Source organism: Convolutriloba macropyga, chromosome 3, assembly GCF_964194025.1.
Source record: "Convolutriloba macropyga chromosome 3, txConMacr16.3, whole genome shotgun sequence".
Classification (NCBI taxonomy): Eukaryota; Metazoa; Xenacoelomorpha; order Acoela; family Convolutidae; genus Convolutriloba; species Convolutriloba macropyga.
Window position 1 is genome coordinate 5,733,690 of NC_134470.1, and position 24,830 is coordinate 5,758,519.

General features: G+C 34.1%; 2 protein-coding genes across 4 annotated transcripts in view; both read left to right on the top strand.

Annotated features, from left to right (window-relative positions):
* Nucleotides 1–18,760: 18,760 nt before the first annotated feature.
* Nucleotides 18,761–24,830, top strand: part of LOC142336802 (uncharacterized) — a 78,580-nt gene continuing 72,510 nt past the window's right edge. The window contains exons 1-3 of one of the 3 annotated variants that reach the window (XM_075385728.1): nt 18,761–19,100; nt 19,533–19,743; nt 20,340–20,564. In XM_075385728.1, the coding sequence (XP_075241843.1) occupies nt 19,049–19,100; nt 19,533–19,743; nt 20,340–20,564 (488 nt within the window). In that variant the 5' untranslated portion in view covers nt 18,761–19,048. Of the gene's footprint in view, nt 19,101–19,532; nt 19,744–20,330; nt 20,565–24,830 lie in introns of all 3 variants that reach the window. The other 2 variants (XM_075385729.1, XM_075385727.1) reach the window with 2 other exon arrangements.
* Nucleotides 20,671–24,830, top strand: part of LOC142335803 (uncharacterized) — a 42,462-nt gene continuing 38,302 nt past the window's right edge. The window contains exon 1 of the mRNA XM_075384131.1: nt 20,671–20,678. Coding sequence (XP_075240246.1) covers nt 20,671–20,678 — 8 coding nt within the window. The remainder of the gene's footprint in view (nt 20,679–24,830) is intronic.

Sequence of the window (24,830 nt, forward strand, 5' to 3'; positions counted from 1 at the left end):
CATTATTTTTGGTAGCTCATGAGGTTTAGTATGTAAATTGCGATTGCAGCATTGTAAAATTGTCAAACAGACAAACTCTCTTGAGGTACTCCCTCAATGGGTGGTGATGGTTTTCGTCATCACAATTCTTCAAATTTTTTATGAAGCTAGAGATCAATTGTTAAAAGTGAATGGCAGCACTTTCTATGATTCTCCAGTCCTCAAGTTGTTCTCCCATTCGCCGAAATTTGGTTTTCAAAATTTTAATTAGGCGTAAGGTGATAATTATCTCAATGAAGTGTTTCAGAATTACTTTCAGCTAGCAAAAGACGAAAGCAGCAAAAATTAATTTTAGTTTAGTTTTTTACTTTACTTTCTTTACTTTTTTTACGTTTACTTAACTTGTATCTCGCTGGAAAATATAATCAGAAAAATGCATACAAAAATAAGAAGTGAATTGGATTTCAGTTGCTAGATTTACGTACTTTCAAATATAGGGTTTAGTTGATAAAAAGTTCAACCAGGGGGCAGATGTTGAGACGTTTCGGTGACTGTTCTGCTGAAAAACAGGATCCGTCCGTAAAAGTAACACTTTTGTAATGAATCCGCACAATGCATCACTTTCGTGCAACCTAAAATTGTAAAAATGTCCCAGAAGACCATGTGACATCTTTGCGCTACCCGTTTTTTGTTTATCATACTGTTCCATATTGGAAAACTTGCAGGATTTAAATTCAAAATCATTACTAGAATACGGCAACCGCTTGATTGCAATTTAAATTTTTTGGTACGATGGACCGTAAGCATTTATAGATGCTTACCTATAGGAATCCACATGACAAGATTGTTCCGGCACCTATATGACAAAGCCAAATTTTGGTGGGCGTGTCATAACAAAGAGTCGTGAACTACAAAAAAAGTTATTGACGCAAGTTACTTTTTCATTTCTTCTATGGCAAATGAAGACATGGTTTTGCGCACGATCCTGTTAATTTTGACCTTTTTGGGCATAGACACGTTCTAAAAGAAAAGAAATTCAAGAATGAAAGTAAAAAGCATCATTGTTAACACCACAGGCATTGTTTGCTGCGTTTGTTGCTCAATGTTTTACCATATTTTTTACAATCCAAGAATTAGATTCTAATGGTACTCGATCTTTTTTCGTAAGATGTGTTGACACCTTTTTTCATGACTTAGAGCTTTCAAAACGGGAGAAACAGGTAAAGCTCAGCGGGCATCAAGTTTCATTAGAGACCATTAGCCGCGTTTAGTAGTCCCTCGGGTGCTTAGAGTGGTGAAGCTACTGGGAGCGTCGTTATTCAAGTTTATAGGTTTTTGAGCCTAAAATGTTGGATTTTTTCGTGTTTTTGTCATTTTTGTGTTGGACTAGTCAGTCTAAAATTGAAGTTTTAAAAAGTTGACAAATGTCTTTTGCATGGCATAATTACTTTTCATGACCATTTTGTGAGCTGTATGTTTTGGTGCTCCAAACATAGCACACAAAATCATGTTAATTTTTGCAGTTTTTTTCAAGTTTGAGGAAATTTTTTTTTCAATTTTCTAGCCCTAGGTGTCAAGGAACCTCCTCTAGGTTTTGATAATAGGTTACTGCAATGTTTCTAGTGATAATTGAATGGTTTTCAACATTTTCGACAATCACGAATATTAGCAATTTTTTATCAGACGTTCAGTTTTCAAATTTGTTGATGTTATTGTCATTATTTGAGTTTTTACAGCACCAGGGGCCATAAAAAGTTCTCTTGGCTTTGATATGATACTGGAAAATTTTTATTGGAATTGTTTTCAACATTTTAATAGCACAATATTTTAATAGTGCTCGGTTGCATTAAGTTCTTGAGCCTTTCAGTTCATTAGTTTCCAGGTATGAGATTCGAAGAAACTGTTTGGAGACGTAAATTCAGCTCTGCTGGGCGGTTCATAGAGTTTGACCCCCAACCTCCGCCCCCAATTAACCCCTATCCCTTATCGGCCTACCTCACTTCACCCCTCCGCAATCCCCAGCCCTGAACATCGGTCAAGCCGTAGATACGTTGCCCGTGCAGTTCTTTTCAAGTTTGAGGAAAATTTTTCTCATTTTTCCAGCCCTAGGTGTCAAGGAACCTCCTCTAGATTTTGATAATAGGTTACTGCAAAGTTTCTAGTAATAATTGAATGGTTTTCAACATTTTCAACAATCACGAATTTAAGCAATTTTTTTATAAGACGTTCAACTTTCAAATCTTTTGATATTTATTGTCATTATTTGAGTTTTTACAGCACCAGGGGCCATAAAAAGTTCTCTAGGCTTTGATATGTTACTGGAAATTTTTTATTGGAATTGTTTTCAACAATTTAATATCACAAAATTTTAATAGCGCTCGGGGGCATTAAGTTCTTTGAGTCTTTCAGTTGATTTGACCCCCAACCCGCGCCCCCAATTAACTCCCATCCCATATCAGCCTACCTCAATTCACCCCTCCGCAATCCTCAGCCCTGAACATCGGTCAAGCCGTAGATACGTTGCCCGTGCAGCCAGACCCCGCCTACCGTTGCTCCATTCAACCCCCCCCCCCCCCCGCTGCACTCACCTCACGTCCCTTCAATTAAGCTCACCAGCCTCACTAAACCGTAGCTAGCTACTGATGAAGCCTACCGATCACCGATCGTTCGAGAGCAACTCGCCCGACGTTAGTCGGTAATGTTATACTTGTCTATAAAATTGACTATTAGTTTTATCTCTACACAATAAAGAGAACAAGACATACGAGGTTGTTCTTAACAAATTATATCTGAAAATTTGGTTTTCATAATGCAAAAGCACACGACAAATATTTGAAATAAACGAATTGTTTTTTCAATCAGTTTTTCTTCCAATGCAAATTACGTGTGCTGCCTATAAAAAATTGAATAATAAGTTTTTGTTTTCAGATCACTATCTCAATGGAAAATCATTTTCCAAACAGAAAGCTTTTTTATTAGTCTGGCTTCTAACAGTTTTCAGGCAGTATTTTTGCGACCAAAAACAAAGGACTATTTGCTTTGTTTGACGCTAATGACCAAAGCTAACAAAAGACACATAAAAGCTTATTTATGTTCAATAAAACATTTTTAAAGCAAGTGTATCCAAACAAAAACTACGGAGACAAGCAAAATAAATTGAACTCAATTTTGTCGGAATCATTTTGACATAAGAAAAAATAATAAAATGTCTAATTGTTCCTCAAAAATAGAACAAACTTTTTACATGAATTTTTTTGAAGTTATAGAATATATTAAAACCAAATTTTATCTTTTGTTAATATGAAAACCTGAAATTTTTGACTGGTACAGCACATCGCCCGTCTTAGCTTACGACAAATTTTAACTTTCAGTAAAGTGCTTTCGAAAGAGCTTGTTCGCTATAATTCAGTTGGATCATTGCTTAAATGGACTAGGTAACCCCTTGCACTTTTCGAAAGCAATAGTTTTCAAATCATTACATCCATTAGATTTAGATTAAAAAATATACTTGATACATTCACAAGAAACTCAGCAAGGAACTGGGACCTGTCGTTGGCAAGACTCAGTCATAAGACTAACATGAAAAATAAATACAGGCAAAACTAAACTTTTCACTAGTAACTTACGGAATCTTGAAGCCATTAAAATCATCAGCTATTAACTGAATAAATTATAGTAAACTTGCGTCTCAAGTGCTTATCAATGGGACCTTCAAATAAAGGGGACAATGTGAAAAGACTACAAAATAAGCCGCAGATTTTGATAGGTATCGAAAACTTACAGCGTTTTAATGAAAATTCATAATATGAAAGTCATAAGATATTGTTTAAAACGTAAAATCAATAGAGTTTGATATTTGCAGAGCGAAAGTTTATGGTGTCAGTAATGTAACAAATTTACAAGTTTATCACAAAAATTGTTCAAAACTATTCCTAGAACTACAAAAAGATTAGGCAATACGGGCAAAAAACAAAAAATACAGAAGGCAAGTGCACGAGTAGAAAAGTACGAGAAAAAACAAGCCAATTACTAAGCACAATATATAAATTTGGTTGCACTTCTTTTCAATGCCAATAAGAACTGGCATTGTCTTGCTAATGTAACAGGGTCTCAAAAAGAACTACATAAGAACAAATATATATCAAATTTTTATGAATTCTAGTTTTGTGAAATTAAAAAAGCAATTAGTTGAAACATAAAAAGGGAGATTATTTTTTGTTTCACCTGAAAAATGCGGGATCTTCTCATCCGTAAAATGTAGCTATAAATTGACAGAAGAAAATTTTATAAGGGGAAATTCAAAAAAGGTGTTAACTCGAAGCATTAGATAGCTCCACTTATTCCTCTTTTGGAAGCCAAATGAACTTTTGTTAAATGAGATTTGGTCATAGGACGTGCAAAAAGCACCAAATCCAAGCAAAATTCGAAAACTCTGAAAACATAGTGCCGACGCCATAAAAAACATAGGCATTCTGTGAAAAAAAAATATAATGAGGGGTCTTGAGATTAGTGAAATCGGGCTATAAATTGACAGAGATAAATTTAAAATGTGGGAAAAAAATATCAAACGAAAGCATTAGATGGGTTCACCTATTAGTAGTATAGTAAGTTGCCTAGTGCTTGTAGGGGGGGGGGGGGTCCGGACCCCCCCCCTACAAGAAATTTTATCTCTGAAAAAGTGAAATCTTGTAATTTTTTCAGAGTGTAAGGCAAATTACTATACTTTTCAGCTATTTCCATTTCATTTTGAAGGTTCATTTAAATTGAAACTTGGGAATTGGGTTTTGGTGGTTTTGAATTCATGTTTTGTGCGCGATTGAGAAAAATTTTCAAAAATTTTTTCGAAAATGTTTCAAAGTTTTTCAAAGTCCTAAAATTGTCTGAAATGGATTTTGCGCTATAAAAGAGCACTCAAAAGTGATTTTTTGTTGACTTCACTTTTTTTCACCTATGAAGTATGGGGGTCAAAACATAAAAATTTCGAATTTTTTGAAAAAAATTTTAAAAATTTTTTGGAGTCCTAAAATGGTCTGAAATAGATTTTGCGCTATGAAAGAGCACTCAAAAGTGATTTTTTGTTGACTTCACTTTTTTTCACCTATGAAGTATGGGGGTCAAAACATATAAAAATTTCGAACTTTTTGAAAAAAATTTTAAAAATTTTTTGGAGTCCTAAAATGGTCTGAAATGGATTTTGCGCTATGAAAGAGCACTCAAAAGTGATTTTTTGTTGACTTCACTTTTTTCACCTAAGTAGTATAGGGGTCGAAACATAAAAATTTCGAATTTTTTGAAAAAAATTTTCAAAATTTTTCAAATTCCTAAAATGGTCTGAAATGGATTTTGCGCTATGAAAGAGCACTCAAAAGTGATTTTTTGTTGACTTCACTTTTTTTCACCTATGAAGTATAGGGGTCGAAACATACAAAAATTTCGAATTATTTGAAAAAAGTTTTCTAATTTTTTTGGAGTCCTAAAATGGTCTGAAATGGATTTTGCGCTATGAAAGAGCACTCAAAACTGATTTTTTTTTGTTGACTTCAGTTGTTCAACCAAGTAGTAGGACCGGAAAAACTCAGTTTCTGAAGTAGTCTGAAATAAATCAAAGAGTAGTCAGAAGCAGTTTCTGTTAACAATACTTTTGCAAATGTTCAGTATGATGTGAAAAGGTTGGCTTTTTATATATATATATATATATATATATATATATATATATGTAACTATGTATATTTCTAACAAAACAAGTACGTATATTTGCTTGCATGTGTTCGAAATTGTAATTTTTGTCAGAATGAACAATTGAAAGAAGGGAAAGAATGAAAATTTTATGTTTATAATTATGCGTATTCATGAATATACTGGAAGTATATATGGAAGTGTATATCTGTTTATAAGTAAATACAACTGTGCTTAAGTTTAGTAATAAGTTTCTATGAGTATAAGCTGAAGTGTATGTTTGTGTGTAGAAATTGTGAACGTGTGTATATGTCAAGAAGTTCTTGGTTTTGTGTGTGTATGTTTTTCTATATCTATACAGTGGAATGTATGTATATGTCTGAATTTGTTTATGAATTTATGTATTTATATGCTTGCAATCCGACGAGAGAGAGAGAGAGATAGAGAGAGAGAGAGAGAGAGAGAGAGAGAGAGAGAGAGAGAGAGAGGAGATAAGTCCTTGGAGGGCAATTTTATTGCCTTGAAGAATGTTGTTATTTGTCTCCACGATCCAATAAAATTATATCTTGCAAACAGATTTTGACCTTCAGCGTTGATAAACTCCGTCCTATTAAGCATTGGCAAGCAAAATGTCACGACCGAAGACGACAACAAATTTTTATGTTCTGAGCATGCTTTTTTTGAAATTTGAATTTTCTACACCTATCTAGCTACCATATTAAAAATTATCAAGATTTTTTACAAAAAAAAATCATGCTCTTTGTCTTTTAATCTTATGCAAGAAAATGATAAAATGTTTCAATACAGAACACAAAAACAACTTTTTGATGTTCTGAGCATGCTTTTTTGAAAACTGAATTTTCTACACCTATCTAGCTACCATAATAAAAACTATTAAGATTTTTCTTTAAAAAAATAAATTTATGCTCTTTGTCATTTAATCTTTGGCAAGAAAATGATAAAATGTTGTAACACAGAAGACAAAAACAACTTTTTGATGTTCTGATCATGCTTTTTTTTTAAAAACAGATTTTCTATACTCATTCAGCTACCCTTCTAGGGTTGAGCAAGATTATTTACAGGAAAAAATTATTTGAGATAAAATGTTGAGAGATAAACAATAAATTGAGCTAAGTAAAAAGATTAAATTCTGTAAAAACCGAAAAATTTGGTGGAAAAACTATGATGTGCAGGAGCAGCTGAACTTATTAGTTAAATAAAGTAGAATGATAGGAATTCATCAAGAGCTTGAATCAAACAAATAGTGTAATGATGTACAAGAACAGCACTAAATTTTCAAAAATTAATTAGCCACTTGATCAATTAAGCAAAAAGGAACACAACCTCTGTATCTGCGGGGGTTGCTAGAAAAAGCTTCAGTAGTGTATAGGTCTTGTTTGCGTATTGGGAATAACACTAACGGATAATGCGTGCTGTGACTGAAATCTTGAACAAAAGCGAATCGCTTCTTCAGTAAATGGTTCCAGCATACTGAATAAACATATACTCAACTATTAAACACTGGAAGTAAAATATCAGAGCACCTCAAGCCAATAAAAATCGAATGAGTTCATTATTGTTTTTTCTTGAATCAAAATTTCCTGTGCATTCAGTAACCCTGTGTTAATATTTTGGATTACTCATTGTTCTGTCGACGTTTAAAATAACATAACCGTAACGATATTTGATAGAGCATCGGAAAGAGTAACATCCAAAGGAATTTGAAATTGAAAGCGGCAGAGTATGATAACATATTATTGGTTTATGAAGCCTGGCGAACATTTCGGAATTGAACACAACACTACTGCTACCTACTACTGCTACTGCCTACTACTACTACTACTCTACTACTACTACTACTACTACTACTACTACTACTACTACTACTACTACTACTACTACTACTACTACTACTACTACCTACTACTACTACTACCTACAACTACTAACTACAATTAGTACCTACTACTACTGCTACCTACTAGTACTACCTACAACTACTACTAGATACTATTAATAACTACTACAACTACTTATTGGTTCTAAGATACACTAGTACCTACTACTACTTCCTTTTAATACCTTCAAATGTTACCATTTGTTTAGTAACTAACTACAACGTAATTCTGTTCCTCTAAAAAAGAAAACAATTCTTATCTCTAGAGACTCGTTGAGCATAAACAACAGAAGCTTTTATCTATCTCAAGGTAATGTGTCCTAATGGACGCAGACCGATAAAATTGAGCCGCCAATAATGTCAACAAAAAACATTAAGTTTTTGAAGTTTTTTCAAAGAGATAAAAAACGCTGAAGCTGTGTCGCATACATTAACTCATTGTTTTTCAACTCAATTTTATTTTCTTAATTAACAATTAAAAAATCCATGGTATGATATATCAGTTGGTATTTAATTAATTAAATCAATGTAGGGTTTTACTGTTTAGCGAAGCGAACCGGTCTAATTTTTAGAACTTCAAATTTGTTTTGTTGCTATGTTCTTTTTTGAAGTGCAACTATTTTGTATACTTTGTTCACTTATAAAAGTTCAGTCATAAACTTAAATGCTGTTTTCTCAAAAATGCTGTTTTTTGTTTATTCAATGTATGACGTCTGATTCCAATTGCAATTAATGATTGCAATTATAGTCAGGTTAGATGTGAAACGCAAACTTTTAAAAATTTCTAATATGAATGATTGTATAGCGTAAACATTGACTGGTTGACAATGGCATTGCACTATGTCTATTTATAGTATCAACTTCAGAGAAATATGCTTGCTTCAAAAAGTCTATGGTGTGTACCTTAATGGAAACAAATACTTTACCTAGTACCTACATTATCCAAAAAACTGAGGTTTTACTCTATATAGTTGTTTTTGTATGTTTATTCAGAGTCACCTGTTGTTTCAGTTGTCAGGAATTACACAACTTTTTCTGAATCCTTACGTTTCAAAAACTTGTATAGATTGAAAACTGTTGGGATAGCTTACCAGAAGGACAATGTGTTAGTTGAGTTTCTTATTAACCTTAGCTTCGGCTCAGGATGTATTCACAGCTAAAACTGTAATTGTGAACTTGCTATTCATCAGAAGTTTAGCGCTACATGATTTTGCAGTTTTTGTTATATTAACTTCTTCCTAATTTTGTTGAATTTGATATGGTCATTGTTTATCTGAGGAAATTAAATCAACCTCATGAAACGTTTTTCTGCAAAATTAAGTGAAACAGTCTTGATGGATTTGAGAGCTCAAACAAAAACCTTAAAATTAGGTGTTTTGTTGAACGAAATTTGTTTGTTTTCAACGTCTGCTTGCACTCAATGGGCACCAAATGGTTCGAGAGAAGTACTTTTTGTGGAATTTGAAACAGTATTCTTCTCTATTAGTGTTCAAAACTCAACAAACGGAGACGGTTTGGATTTGGATAAGCAAGTATAATAATCATGGCCAATCACTTAACGTAAAAGTTGAACCATTGAGTTCGAGTTGGTGATCTAAAAATAGTATTCAAGGTTAATTGTCTTTTTTTTAAAAAAAGGGACTTCTTTTTTAGTATTAAAAACTCAACAATCGGAGGCGGTATGGATTTCGATAAGCAAGTATATTAAAATGGTGATGCTTGGTCAATCGCTTTACAGAAAAATGGAGGTTTTGAGTTTGTGCTTGAATTTGAGATCTAAAAACACCATTCAAGGACAATTGAATTTGAAAAAAGACTACTTTTGGTATTAAAAACACAATAATCGGTGAACGTGTAACTTTGAATTACCAAATACAATAAAATGTGAAAACATGGACTATCGTTCTATTTAAAGCCAAAGTTTGAGTTTGAGTTTGAGTTTGTGATCTAAAAATAGTATTCAGGGGATAATTACGTCATAGTAGTTGAGTTGTGTTATATAGTTGCGAACGCAAAACATTTGAAATACGTTCTCACAATCTGTTTAAACTACAGCTATATATGTGTCATAAAGTGAAGGAGACCTTCTGGTTTTTATGCGTTTTGATATAGTTTACTATATTATATAGACTATATTCACATGGTCTATTATGCAATCTTTACTGCAAGCAATCCAGAAGTGTATAATTTTGCATTGTTCTATAGAAAAGTACAGAAAAACACATGATTTTCCTGGTGCTAAGAAAATTGGTGGACAGGCCGTTTAGCCGACAAGGAAAAAATTAAAAATTTAAACGACAGTTTTTATCATATTTGGCTAAAAAAAGTGTGATTAGTTTATAAATCAGTAGTTCGGTTGTGATAGATTTATATCAAGTCCCACAGGCCGTTGAGGCATGGCCATGGCCAGCGAGGCATGGCCAGATGCGGTTAATTGCGGTCCAACCACGTATAGACCTCCGTTACACTAATTGATGAAAAAACTGCGGTATGATTATCCGCTTACGGAATAGTGTTTTAAATTGGCCAATCACAGCTTCAGAATAAGTTTTTTTGCTCATTTTTTCTTAAGTTCTTGGTAAATTTTTTTCATTTTTTGGTGTGTTAACATATTTTACCAGTAATTTTTGAAAAGAGCGGTCTGTACAACTTTTTAAATGATTAATTTTCTCTGACGAATGTTCTGCTAATGAACTTTAAATATTGCCGAAAAAAAACTAATATGGAGATACTTTTAAGTCATGGCCATATTAAATAATAGTTAACACAACTAACTTGGTATCATAAAAAATAAATTGCTATCATTTTTTATGGTAGCTATTTTTGCTACCATACAAAAACGTCAAACGCAGACAGTAGAAATCAGATCAGGAGCTTCGATACCATCGTCAATCTGACAAGTATATTTCTACATTCATTTGGCCAATTTGGAAACATTTCCAGTGTTCTAAAACCATGTAACCCATAGTGCATCTCAAAATTTTCGGAAATTAGTGTTTCACTTTTCTATGTGGTAATATTGTATTATAATACTAGTATTCTTGGCTTTGTGCACTTCATTTTGATGTTATCTTTCCGGAAGGGTTTCTGTGTTTTCAAACGTTTGTTTGTTATGAATCTTATCAAGAATCGATTTGAGTTCTTTCAACTGAGTCAAAGACAAAAAACAACTGTCAAAAGACAAATCCTGATTAGTGAGGCAATTGAGCTAATAAGATTTCCAGATTTTTTAATGCCGTATTTTAATTTTCTCTGAGCTTAAAAATGAGAGAAATATGTAAAACTGTCTCTTGGAAAAAAGTTCCAGATGGAATTTTACTACTGCGTGCTTTGTTAATTGCCACTATTGTTAGAAAAACTATTGTAATTTATCATGATTTTCATCTTTATGAAAATTTTTATCCTCAATAACAATAAATGGCAGAATCAATATGTACATGAACAAGTTTTTTTTTCACGAGTAATGACATAGAAAAAACTTAATCGTCAATAAAGCTTCATTGATCTGCAATTTACGCTATGAAAACGAATCAGTGGTCTCACAGGTAGTATGAAAACATATCTTTTTCATGGCGCTCAAAAAGGAAACCTCTAACAGAACTGCAAAATTAACGAAGGTATAAAAAAAGAAACGTTTTTTCATGTCAACTTTGTTTTTTTATTTGAACGACTTTATATAAAACAATGACTAGCTGACATAGAAAGGACTTAGATTATGCAAAGCTAAGTTTTAGCAAAGATATGCTTGTCAAATAAAACGTTTATATACAAGCTGCTTTTTCATTACTCCTTTAACAAATTTGTACTTTTAAGACCTCAATAGTTCACCTTGAGGAAACTCATATGAGAACGGACAAGTATACTTTTCTTGCATCTATTGGAAACTTCGTTCTGATACGTTGAATGCTTACTAATCTTGATACCACAGCTTTATGGATTAACAAAGTTTTTGTGTCCGCGTTAAAGAATACTTACGTTTTAAAATTTTATGAATTACTTGAATAACATACTGAAATACTTCAAATTGACACGTAGCCTTAAAAGCAACTGAAGGAATCCTATGAAAACCAAATGTTCTAAGACAAACACAATTTGTTGCACATGTATACTGGAAACACCTGCATACTCACGTCTATGGTTCTGGTTGAGCCTTTGAGCAAAACATGTTTGTTATCTACTAACAAAAAACGTTAGCAGGGAACTTCTTATCGTTCCTTAAAATAAACCACGTCAATACTATGCAAAATCAAAAGTATTATACAATTAACTTCATACTAAACGTACGACTTAGAACCAGTTACTATATAAACTAGAACAATTGTAACCGTGAAAATCAAACAATAAGGCCAATAGGTGAGTTTAAATGAATTTGATTTGTCCTTCTTATTCCATTGCTTTATTTAAGTTAACGTTATTTTGCTTAAATTGAGCACAGTGGGGGTCGAAATGTACTCCCAAATAAAGAATTGCAAGCCTATGTACTCACTCTCTATTTATCGCAAGTTTTGCTGCAACACTGGAGAGTACATGCATATGCGCCTTGTAAGAGAGCCGAAGTGAAAAGAGCCGATTTAAAGAGAGCAGACTTTTTACTTAGATTATTAGTTGATAATTTAAGATAAATTTTGCGGCCAATTAATTTGGCTCCTCAAATGAAACTACTAAAGTTTTCACCAATCATAACCGAGTATTTGAAAATTTAGTATCTTCTAGTATAAAACACTGAAAGCAAATTGAAAAATAAATATCTCGAAATCATCGCGGACCATGGCCATGCCTCAGCGTCTGTTGGGACTTGATATGAAACTATCATAACCGAACATGAGACCAATTAACCCACTCAGGTACTATATACGCCTTCTTGATCAGAGACAAGAGAATACTTGAGCAAACTAATAAAAGTGCTTTTAGCCGAAAATATTATGCAACAATTTTGCAGAGAAGACTGAACTTCACATACGCACTGTGCAAATCTTCAGCTTTATACGTAGCAATCAGATCAAACCCTTGAAATGTTAATGTCTGAGGTACTTAGGAGAAACTCAAATTCATTTTACAACTTAAAAGGAATAAGAATTAACTAACTGATTTAACAACTGAGTTCTCCTCGAAATGTTATAGGTCTTCATTGGAAACTATTTGGCTAATTAGGCTAATAGAACGAGTGCTAACATCCCAGCGAACGGCTTAAATTTACTTTCAACTGAATGAATTGCTTCTCAAAATAACATTTTAGCGTTTTCATTCTTGACTTGTATTTCATTCAGTTAGTGTATGCCAAAACCAAAACTCAACTGCCTGTTTATAACTTATAATGTATCATATCCTAACGCAATTTGAAGGCTCATTTCAGCGCACAATTGTCTATCAAACTAATTATGAAAACAATATTGCCTTTATACAACAAAGGAAGGACAGTTCAATTTCAAGCTGGACTACCTTCGATCATTGTCTCATACCCAAAAAATTTATTGACTTTGTTACTACATTACCTAATATAACCGAAGAGGAAGACTTTATCAACAACTCAAACCCCTCAGAAACGGGAGTAACTTCTCAGAATATACCTAATCCTTTGACTTCTGACATATGGTCTCTTCCTATGGACATAAAGAGGATCTTGCGCAGTTATGATTTCGAAAGTATGCCACTCTTCAGGAGCCATGAAGAATATTTCGCTGCTTTAGAAGATTTGGAAAATATGTGGAAAAAACTCGAATCATGCAGAATTGAAACCAAACTAACCACTATTCACGATAAAATTGATCATACCACATCATCCACACCCGATGATAACAGAAAGACTGTGATATCTTCCATCTTAGAACGATTCCCTAGTCTTCTTGAAGAAAACTCGAAAATTGAAGAAAACTTCGAGAAACTTAGCACTGAGCCATCGGCAAACAATGCTCTACGAAAGAGGAGCACATCTCGTGTTGTTGGAGGATGTGTAATTCACATTGGAAATTTTCCAAAAAGAATGAGATTCGATGAAAATGCGAGGTGTTCATGCGACAATAACAACTAGAACTGAAAAATTCTTGTCGATTAAAGCTTATGAACTAGACGTTGGTATCCAGTATTTTCCATTTATAACCTGTTATTTTGAAATGCTGTGCTTTATTAAAATCCGTTTTGTATGCTTATTATCCAAATTTTAATAGTTGCAAAACCACTCCTTTAAACTACAGGATGTTGATTCAACATTATCCACGTCAGAGAAACAGGAAACAGTCTTCGACCTGTTTAAAGGATTAGAAAGTCAGAAATTTGTTGTAGAGTAGGATCACCAAACCGTATATTATTGTTCTGAAATGTTGAAATGGATACGCGCAAGAGCCGACCTTATAAAGAGCTGACGTTAGAAAAGCTGCAACTTGTTTTGATTTAAATAGAGCCCAAAATCAAAAAGTTGCCGTTTATGACCCTAAACTGTTAGTTGATTACTAAGAAAAGTACCTGAGTGGGTTAATTGGTCTCATGTTCGGTTATGATAGTTTCATATCAAGTCCCAACAGACGCTGAGGCATGGCCATGGTCCGCGATGATTTCGAGATATTTATTTTTCAATTTGCTTTCAGTGTTTTATACTAGAAGATACTAAATTTTCAAATACTCGGTTATGATTGGTGAAAACTTTAGTAGTCTCATTTGAGAAGCCAAATTAATTGGCCGCAAAATTTATCTTAAATTATCAACTAATAATCTAAGTAAAAAGTCTGCTCTCTTTAAATCGGCTCTTTTCACTTCGGCTCTCTTACAAGGCGCATATGCATGTACTCTCCTGTTTTGCAGCAAAACTTGCGATAAATAGAGAGTGAGTACATAGGCTTGCAATTCTTTATTTGGGAGTACATTTCGACCCCCACTGTGCTCAATTTAAGCAAAATAACGTTAACTTAAATAAAGCAATGGAATAAGAAGGACAAATCAAATTCATTTAAACTCACCTATTGGCCTTATTGTTTGATTTTCACGGTTACAATTGTTCTAGTTTATATAGTAACTGGTTCTAAGTCGTACGTTTAGTATGAAGTTAATTGTATAATACTTTTGATTTTGCATAGTATTGACGTGGTTTATTTTAAGGGACGATAAGAAATTCCCTGCTAACGTATTTTGCTCAAAGGCTCAACCAGAACCATAGACGTGAGTATGCACGTGTTTCCAGTATACATATGCAACAACTTGTGTTTGTCTTAGAACATTTGGTTTTCATAGGATTCCTTCAGTTGCTTTTAAGGCTATGTGTCAATTTGAATTATTTCAGTATGTTATTCAAGTAATTCAAAAAAACGTTTCTTTTATACCTTCGTTAATTTTGCAGTTCTGTTAGAGGTTTCCTTTTTGAGCGCCATGAAAAAGATATGTTTTCATACTACCTGTGAGACCACTGATTCGTTTTCATAGCGTAAATTGCAGATCAATGAAGCTTTATTGACGATTAAGTTTTTTCTATGTAATTACTCGTGAAAAAAAAATTTGTTCATGTACATATTGATTCTGCCATTTATTGTTATTGAGGATAAAAATTTTCATAAAGATGAAAATCATGATAAATTACAATAGTTTTTTTAACAATAGTGGCAATTAACAAAACACGCAGTAGTAAAATTCCATCTGGAACTTTTTTCCAAGAGACAGTTTTACATATTTCTCTCATTTTTAAGCTCAGAGAAAATTAAAATACGGCTTTAAAAAATCTGGAAATCTTATTAGCTCAATTGCCTTACTAATCAGGATTTTTCTTTTGACAGTTGTTTTTTGTCTTTGACTCAGTTGAAAGAACTCAAATCGATTCTTGATAAGATTCATAACAAACAAACGTTTGAAAACACAGAAACCCTTCCGGAAAGATAACATCAAAATGAAGTGCACAAAGCCAAGAATACTAGTATTATAATACAATATTACCACATAGAAAAGTGAAACACTAATTTCCGAAAATTTTGAGATGCACTATGGGTTACATGGTTTTAGAACACTGGAAACGTTTCCAAATTGGCCAAATGAATGTAGAAATATACTTGTCAGATTGACGATGGTATCGAAGCTCCTGATCTGATTTCTACTGTCTGCGTTTGACGTTTTTGTATGGTAGCAAAAATAGCTACGATAAAAAAATGATAGCAATTTATTTTTTATGATACCAAGTTAGTTGTGTTAACTATTATTTAATATGGCCATGACTTAAAAGTATCTCGATATTAGTTTTTTTTTCGGCAATATTTAAAGTTCATTAGCAGAACATTCGTCAGAGAAAATTAATCATTTAAAAAGTTGTACAGACCGCTCTTTTCAAAAATTACTGGTAAAATATGTTAACACACCAAAAAATGAAAAAAATTTACCAAGAACTTAAGAAAAAATGAGCAAAAAAACTTATTCTGAAGCTGTGATTGGCCAATTTAAAACACTATTCCGTAAGCGGACAATCATACCGCAGTTTTTTCATCAATTAGTGTAACGGAGGTCTATACGTGGTTGGACCGCAATTAACCGCATCTGGCCATGCCTCGCTTTTGGAAGGCAATTGTACTTTTTTTAAATAGACACTTAGTCATGAGACCTGAAAAGTTCAACAAATCTAGGAAAACTCAAAAACTAGTGTCAAAGCCACAAAAAATCCTTTCGTTTGGCCTTATTTAAAAGTAAATGCGGTCTTTTGGAAACCAAATTTGATATGAAAATTTACGCGTCTGTTTTTGACATGAACTAGACAGAAAAGATTTAGAAAATCAGTAGCGGCCCAATATAATTCGAATGCTTCTGATTGGCGAAGTCTGCTCTGAGACCAAAATTATACTTCCTATCGCTGCGCGTATAATAAAAACACGTAATTAGTCCAATACTTAGCCGAATACATAATTTGATTTTTTTTTCAATAAAATCTTAGATTGAACAAAATTGTCGCTAAAAATGAACAAAACTGCGCCAAAATGCATAAATATTTACAAAAAATTTCAATCTTAATGACTCCTCTGAAAAATATTAAAAAGCTTTGAAGGGCTTGAAGGCTCGATGTATATAACGCTCCGCCAAATTTGACTGAAAAAAACACCAGTTGAGTTAATAGTTCTTCATTAAAAGTGGGTTCGGATCAAAAAGAGGTCAACAAGCTGTGTTAGAACTCAGTACATACATTTTTTCAAGGATGCATGATGGACAGGAAGACGGGAACACTGAGTAATTTTTTAAAAACGAGGTGTGTAACAGAGTTAAGTTATATACAATTTATCTTTAAGAAAAAGAAAACTTGTGCAGCAGTTGAAATACTGAATGTACGCCTCCACCCAATCAGAGACTCAGAATATTCTATCATCTTGTATATAGTGCTTGTACGGCTGACTTCAGTCAGTCTTGTAGTTATAGTTGAAAACATCATGTGCATACTCAATACCATGACTCCGGTGATAACTAATTTATAGACCACTAAAATTGAAGTATTACTTCAATGTTTTACTAAGTCGCTTAGTCAGAAAGAACTAAGTTAGCCTACTTCATGCGAAGAAATATGTAGCCCCAACTCTTTATACCATAAGGCTCTAAAACGAGCCCACTTCGGGTCTGCATTTGGAGCGTACTCAGTAGACTCAGTAACTAAACTTATAAAGTTTAAAGGGTTAAGTTGCTCGCGCAATATCTAATGATGGGTTTTACCAGAAGGTAATCTGATAAATGCGATCGGAACAAACTCTGTACCAGATGAAGATGAATTGAAATTTCCTTGAACAACCAACAGAGACTACAGACCAGCTGGGAACAAATTTACACTACAAGACAGTGCGAGACAGCTAGATACACTTACAGGACTGACGTCACAGGCCAGCACACCCTATAACATACACCCTTACTGGCTCCACACCTGAAAAGGTGTGGATCACTCACTGACAGCTCTAGTCACAACCCTCACTTGACAAGGACCTCAAACAACAACACAAATCACAAACTCCAACACACAAAGAGGATGACACATCCAAGGTATCACAGCTATATTCTATAAATTCGGACGAAAAACGCTTAACCCCGGAAGGATGTAGCAGTCGAAATACTGAATGTACGCCAATCAGAGACTAAGACACTATTCTTTTTCATTTAGCGCTAACTCTACTATTCGCAGTCAGTCTATTAGATAGTTGCACTATGTGTTTACCTTTGACTCCGGTGTTGTTTTGTGTTTCCACCATATTAATAGAAGTTTATCCTCTTTGTTTTATAGAAGCGGTTCGTCTGAGAGTAGTAGGTAAGCCTACTTCGCGCGCTGAATTAAGTACCCCTAACTCTTTATACTTTAAGGCTGTCAAAGGAGCCCACTTTGGGTCTAACTTACTTGCTTTGCTCTATGGTCTTTTAAATAACGACATTGTAAATATGAATTATAAGTCTCACAGATGTAACCATAGAATTTTTGGATTTTTGGATCTTTAAAATTATATTTGGTTAACGTTATCATTTTCAACGACCAAACAGACTTTAAATTGTACTAATTTTTTTGCACTTGAGGGTATTTTTTAGCCTGCCATTCAGAAATATCTAGAGATGCATTTTTAATCTTTAAGGGCATTAACGTACACGACGCATAAAAAGTTAGAGGAAATGTAAATTTTAACAGAATAACTTCGCTCACTTTTTCATCGACAAAACTATTTTCCAGGATCGATTTTGTTCTTAAAGAGCTTTCCAATGGGACTACTTTTGTATCTCTCCTCAGAGGATATCAGTCGCCAAAATTTATTTAACCAAAAAGAAAAACCAGGGTAGCATTATTAAGTTCCTCACTGTCAAAAAATTTTTGAGGCTGGAACAATTATTCATGACCAGCTTTACAGTCCAAGTTCTTTTGTTCAGAGGAATTCAACCTAAAAATTATTGTTGTCCTAACGCGCTTATTGAACTTTTGCGTTAACTCTAACGACTAATGTCTTTCTGTTCAGTATGTAATATCAAAACTTCAATTGAATATAACATACCATATGAAATCCACTAGACGTTTTATTTTACACTCAAATGCCTCCCTCCCTCATTGAGACTCATTTTTATCGGAATTAGCTAACTATTAAAGTTAGTAAAATTTTTGAAGTAATTATACTATTTCCCGTATTACGCACAGCCGTGACATTGGTCAAAACCATTTGAACTTCGCCATAATTTCAATTCTGAGCGACTTTCTCGCATCAAAATTTCAGCTTAAATTCGAACAAAAAGACAGGTCATTTGCACAACGCTACGTTTAAACGCTGTTTTAAAGTGATCAACTTTAAATTATTAAACATAGATTTCTAATTTGCAGACCAATTAGCATAACGTTCGTTTTAGCCGACGGCAATTGATCATGGCCACTTTGATTAGATCCTGTTGGCTTCGAACCAGAAATTACTTGTCAAGAAATATGTTCGAAAATTAACTCGGGGTTGTTCGTTTCTTCTCTATTCGTCTTGCGATATTCAATAAATGCAAGATTGAAGGAGGAAGCGATTTATTGGGATAGACTCGCAGATGCAACATTACGCAATGGCACCGTCTTTCTACAATCAACCCCCGGTCGAAGGTAAGAAAACGGGCCGCCCCTTCCTCCCTAAAGAACCCTTTAATGTATACCACCATCTCCACAAAATCATAGCTGCAGCATTATTGAATAATTACGGTACTTAATTGGTTTTAGGGGTTTTAAGGTCTCGCTCAGTAAATTGCAGGGCGAAAAGTGTCGAGGGGGGGGGGGGGGGGCAGGGCATAACGTCCTGAGATAACAAACGGGTGTGAGAAAAATGAAGGGCAGCAATGTGAACGATACTTTTATGTAACCAATTCAGTGATAACGAAGTTACTAACCAAGAGATTAAAACAAATTTGTATAACAGTGTTCGTTCACTAGGCTTGCAAGTTGTATACTGGTCTACGAACGCAGTATACTGGTCTACTATCGCATTAGTTACGCCTGCTTAAACCCCCTTAACAAATTTTAATTTTGGGGTTGTTGCAGCGAATATGGGTCATTTCAATGTACTGAACCCACGATTCACGAAAACTGAACCGCCCGATCCGGGTCGCTTCTCGGTTCCTGTCAAGACAGTTGTGCAAGTTGAGGCTATGACATCACACGGTGGTCACTCTCTTGAGCAAGATCCGGAACCCGAGAGGAGCACGTCTTTGGATCATCCGGGAATTTATGATTTGAGTGGCCAGTACCAGGGATTTGTTTCCTAACCCTATTTGAAATTCTTATTTTGACAATATCCTGCATGATCTTGGCATGTGCCTCGCGAAAAAAGTATTTTATTACAAGTAACAATATCTAACTAGATGTATCCTGAAAACTTAGCTAATGTATTGCTCTAATGTCAAATTTTGTCAAAATGCAAAAGAGTTTGAACGTCTTAACAAAATGTACCTAGAATCTGGCGCTTCCAAAGCGTCGGAAACTCCTCCTGCGACATAGATTTTGTTTGCCTTAAATGTTTTTTTTTCAGTTTCTTTTTGTAAACGAACTTTTTCTGACCCGCATTGCACAGCAAAAATCAGGCCATGTTGATTGACATCCGCCGCCTGTTAACTTTAAATTTTTTTGGTTCAAAAACTTGCTTTTTTTTCTATAGAAGCAGTCGTTGTTTGTGGCCATTTTTTTTCTTATTTCTAACATAATTATAATGTTTAGACAAGAGTAAACAATTGGAACAAATTATAACCTCGTATTAGATTTTAATATCGAGGGTTTTTTATTACAAAAATTGAACTTTCAAAAACTGTCAAGACTTCCTTCGAGGTGGAAATGGAAACAAATCCAGTCCAAACATAACTGTGGAATAAACGAGACTCTGGAAATCTACAAAGGAGATGTTGACAGGTTCTCTAGGCAACTGATGATGTGCAGTGAGGTCATTGCCATATCTCCCCCAACTCCTCCAAATGAGACTATTGACACTCACGGGGAGGGGGGAGAGAATTTTTCTTTTCAAGCGGGCAGCTTGCAACTTGATCAGTTTAATGACATCGGAGAGCATGAGGACGAAAATTCGTGAGTTAACTTTTTGGATTCGCTTGTCCTTTTATATTCCCAGATATGGTGGTGCAGAATAAGTGCACATTACACAAGCCGTTTTCAATGTATTCTCTGTAAAAATATGACTCGGTAAGAAGTTGAAACGAGGTTGACCGGCGACTCTGCAAAACCACTATTGACTGTAAAGTTTTTTAGACCGATATCAATTCCTTTTTACTGTTGGACAGGAAAATTGAATTTTTGGCTTATTGAATTATTTTGACAAAGAACTGCAATACTAATGAGTTATTACTGTGACGCCATCTCTTTTTGGAAAAATCTAAAATTGGAACTAAAAAACTGGATAGAAAAAAAACAAATGTTCCCTTTAATTTAGTAAAATTTATCAACTATTTTGGTTTTACTACATAAAAGATGCAAATTGTTTGAAATTTTAACAAAATTGTAGTTGTAGTTTACCTGTAGGCTATCTAACTGTTTATCCGAATATCTTATCTAAAATTGCAAATATTCTTAAAATAATGGGTTTTAAGATTCCCTCAGAAGAAGACTTGACCACAAATTTAAGTGAAGCAGCAGTTTTGAAGCGCAAACATTGCTGATTATGTAAGTTTGGCAAGCGAGAAAAGAAAGCGGAGAGACGAAAGCGAGAAAAGAAAGCGAAAAAGAAGTGAGAAAAGAAAGCCAGAAAAGAAAGCGAGAAAAGAAAGCAAGAAAAGAAAGTCAGAAAAGAAAATGCGGAAAGAAAGTGAGAAAGGAAAGTGAGAAAAGAAAACGAGAGAAGAAAGTGAGAAAAGAAAGTGAGAAAAGAAAGTGAGAAAAGAAAGCGAGAAAAGAAAGTGAGAAAAGAAAGTGAAAACAGAAAGCGAGAAAAGAAAGCGAGAAAAGAAAGTGAGAAGAGAAAGTAAGAAAAGAAAGTGAGAAAAGAAAGTGAGAAAAGAAAAGAAAATGAGAAGAGAAAGCGAGAATAAAAGTAAGAAAGTGAGAAAAGAAAGCGAGAAAAGAAGGTGAGAACAGAAAGAGGAGAGACGAAAGCGAGAAAAGAAAGTGAGAGAAGAAAGTGAGAGAAGAAAATGAGAGAAGAATTTGAGAGAAGAAAGTGAGAGAAGAAAGCGAAAAAAAGAAATTGAGAAAAGAAAGCGAAAAAAAGGAGAAAAGAAAGCGAGAAGAGAAAGGGAAAACAGAAAGCGAGAAAAGAAAGTGAGAAAAGAAAGAGAAAAAAGAAAGTGAGAAAAGAAAGTGAGAAGAAAAAGTGAAAGAAAGTGAGAGAAGAAAGTAAGAGAAGAAAATGAGAGAAGAAAGTGAGAGAAGAAAGTGAGAGAAGAAAGTGAGAGAAGAAAGTGAGAGAAGAAAGTGAGAGAAGAAAGTGAGAGAAGAAAGTGAGAGAAGAAAGTGAGAGAAGAAAGTGAGAGAAGAAAGTGAGAGAAGAAAGTGAGAGAAGAAAGTGAGAGAAGAAAGTGAGAGAAGAAAGTGAGAGAAGAAAGTGAGAGAAGAAAGTGAGAGAAGAAAGTGAGAGAAGAAAGTGAGAGAAGAAAGTGAGAGAAGAAAGTGAGAGAAGAAAGTGAGAAAAGAAAGTGAGAAAAGAACGGGAGAAGAAGGTGAGAAAAGAAGGTGAGAAAAGAAAGTGAGAAAACAACGTGGGAAAACAAAGTGAGAAAAGAACGTGATTAAAGAATGCGAGAAAAAAATGAGAAAAGAAAAAGAGAAAAAGCGAGAAAAGAAAGTGAGAACAGAAAGCAAGATAAAAAAAGTGAGAGAAGAAAGTGAAAAAAGAAAGTGAAGAAAGAAAGCGAAAAAAGAAAGCGAGAAAAGAGAGAACAGAAAGTGGGGAAAGTGAGAAAAAAGAGAGAAAAAAAGAGAGAGAAGAAAGTGAGAAAAGAAAGCGAGAAAAGAAAGTGATAAAAGAAAAGGAGAAAAGAAAGCGAAAAGAGAAAGGGAAAACAGAAAGCGAGAAAAGAAAGAGAGAAAAGAAAGAGAAGAAAGAGAAAAAAGAAAGTGAGAAAAGAAAGTGAGAAGAAAAAGTGGGAAGAAAAAGTGAGAGAAGAAAGTGAGAGAAGAAAGTGAGAGAAGAAAGTGAGAGAAGAAAGCGAGAGAGGAAAGTGAGAAAAGAAAGTGAGAAAAGAAAGTGAGAGAATAAAGTGAGAAAAAAAAGAGAGAAAAGAAAGTGAGAAGAGAAAGTAAGAAAACAAAGTGAGAAAAGAAAAAGAAAAAAGAAAGCGAGAAAAGAAAGTGAGAACAGAAAGCGAGATAAAAAGAAAGTGAGAGAACAAAACGAAAAAAAGAAAGCGAGAAAAGAAAAAACAGAAAGTGGGAAAAGAAAGTGAGAAAAAAAGAGAGAAAAAAACGAGAAAAGAAAGTAGAAGAAAGTGAGAAAAGAAAATGAAAAATGAAAATGAGAAAAGAAAGTGAGAAGAAAAAGTGAGAGAAGAAAGTGAGAAAAAAGCGAGAAAAAAACGAGAAAAGAAGGCAAGAAAAGAAAGCGAGAAAAGAAAGCGAGAAAAGTGAGAAAAGAAGGCGAGAAAAGAAATGAGAAGAAAGTGAGAGAAGAAAGTGAGAGAAGAAAGTGAGAGAAGAAAATGAGAGAAAAAAATGAGAGAGGAAAGTTAGAGAAGAAAATGAGAGAAGAAAATGAAAGAAGACAGCGAAAAAGGAAAGTGAGGAAAGAAAGATAGAATAGAAAGTTAGAAAAGAAGGTTCTCTAGACAACTGATGATATGCAGTGAGGTCATTGCCATATCTCCCCCACTCACCCAAATGAGACAATTGACACTCACGGGGAGGGGGAAGAGAATTTTTCTTTTCAAGCGGGCAGCTTGCAACTTGATCAGTTTAATGACATCGGAGAGCATGAGGACGAAAACTCGTGAGTTACCTTTTTGGATTCGCCTGTCCTTTTATGCTCCCACACTTGGTGGTGCAAAATAAATGCACATTACACAAGTGGTTTTCAATGTATTCTCTGTAAAAATATGACTCCGTAAGAAATTGAAACGATGTCAACCGGCGACCTTGCAAAACCACTATTGACTGTAAAGTGTTTTAGACCGATATCAATTCCTTTTTACTGTTGGACAGGAAAATCGAATTATTAGCTTATTGAATTATTTTGACAAAGAACTGCAATACTAATGAGTTATTACTGTGGCGCCATCTCTTTTTGGAAAATTCTAAAATTGGAACTAAAAAACTGGACAGAAAAAAACAAATGTTCCCTTTAGTTTAGTAAAATTTATCAACTATTTTGTTTTTACTACATAAAAGATGCAAATTGTGTGTAATTTTAACCAATTGTAGTTGTAGTTAACCTGTAGGCTATCTAACGGTTTATCCGAATATCTAATCTAAAATTGCTAATATTCTTAAAATAAATGGGTTTTAAGATTCCCTCAGAAGAAGACTTAACCACAAATTTAAGTGAAGCAGCAGTTTTGAAGAGCACACATTGCTGATTATGTAAATCTGGCAAGCGAGAAAAGAAAGCGGAGAGACGAAAGCGAGAAAAGAAAGCTGAAAAGAAGTGAGAAAAGAAAGCGAGAAAAGAAAGCGAGAAAAGAAAGCGAGAAACGAAAGTCGGAAAAGAATGCGAAAAAAAAGTGAGAAAAGAATGTGAGAAAAGAAAACGAGAGAAGAAAGTGAGAAAAAAAAGTGAGAAAAGAAAGTGAGAAAAGAAAGCGAGAAAAGAAAGTGAGAAAAGAAAGTGAAAACAGAAAGCGAGAAAAGAAAGCGAGAAAAAAAAAGAAAATAAGAAAAGAAAGCGAGAATAAAAGCTAGATAGTGAGAAAGGAAAGCGAGAAAAGAAGGTGAGAACAGAAAGCGGAGATACGAAAGCGAGAAAAGAAAGTGAGAGAAGAAAGTGAGAGAAGAAAATGAGAGAAGAAATTGAGAGAAGAAAGTGAGAGAAGAAAGCGAAAAAAAATTGAAAGCGAAAAAGAAAAGGAGAAAAGAAAGCGAGAAGAGAAAGGGAAAACAGAAAGCGAGAAAAGAAAGCGAGAAAAGAAAGCGGGAAAAGAAAGTGAGAAGAAAAAGTGAAAGAAAGTGAGAGAAGAAAGTGAGAGAAGAAAGTGAGAGAAGAAAGTGAGAGAAGAAAGTGAGAGGAAAGCGAGAAAAGAAAGTGAGAAAAGAAAGTGAGAAAAGAAAGTGAGAAAAGAAAATGAGAAAAGAAAGTGAGAAAAGAAAGTGAGAAAAGAAAGTGAGAAAAGAGAGAAAAGAAGGTGAGAAAAGAAAGTGAGAAAACAAAGTGAGAAAAAAAAGTGATTAAAGAATGCTAGAAAAATTTGAGAA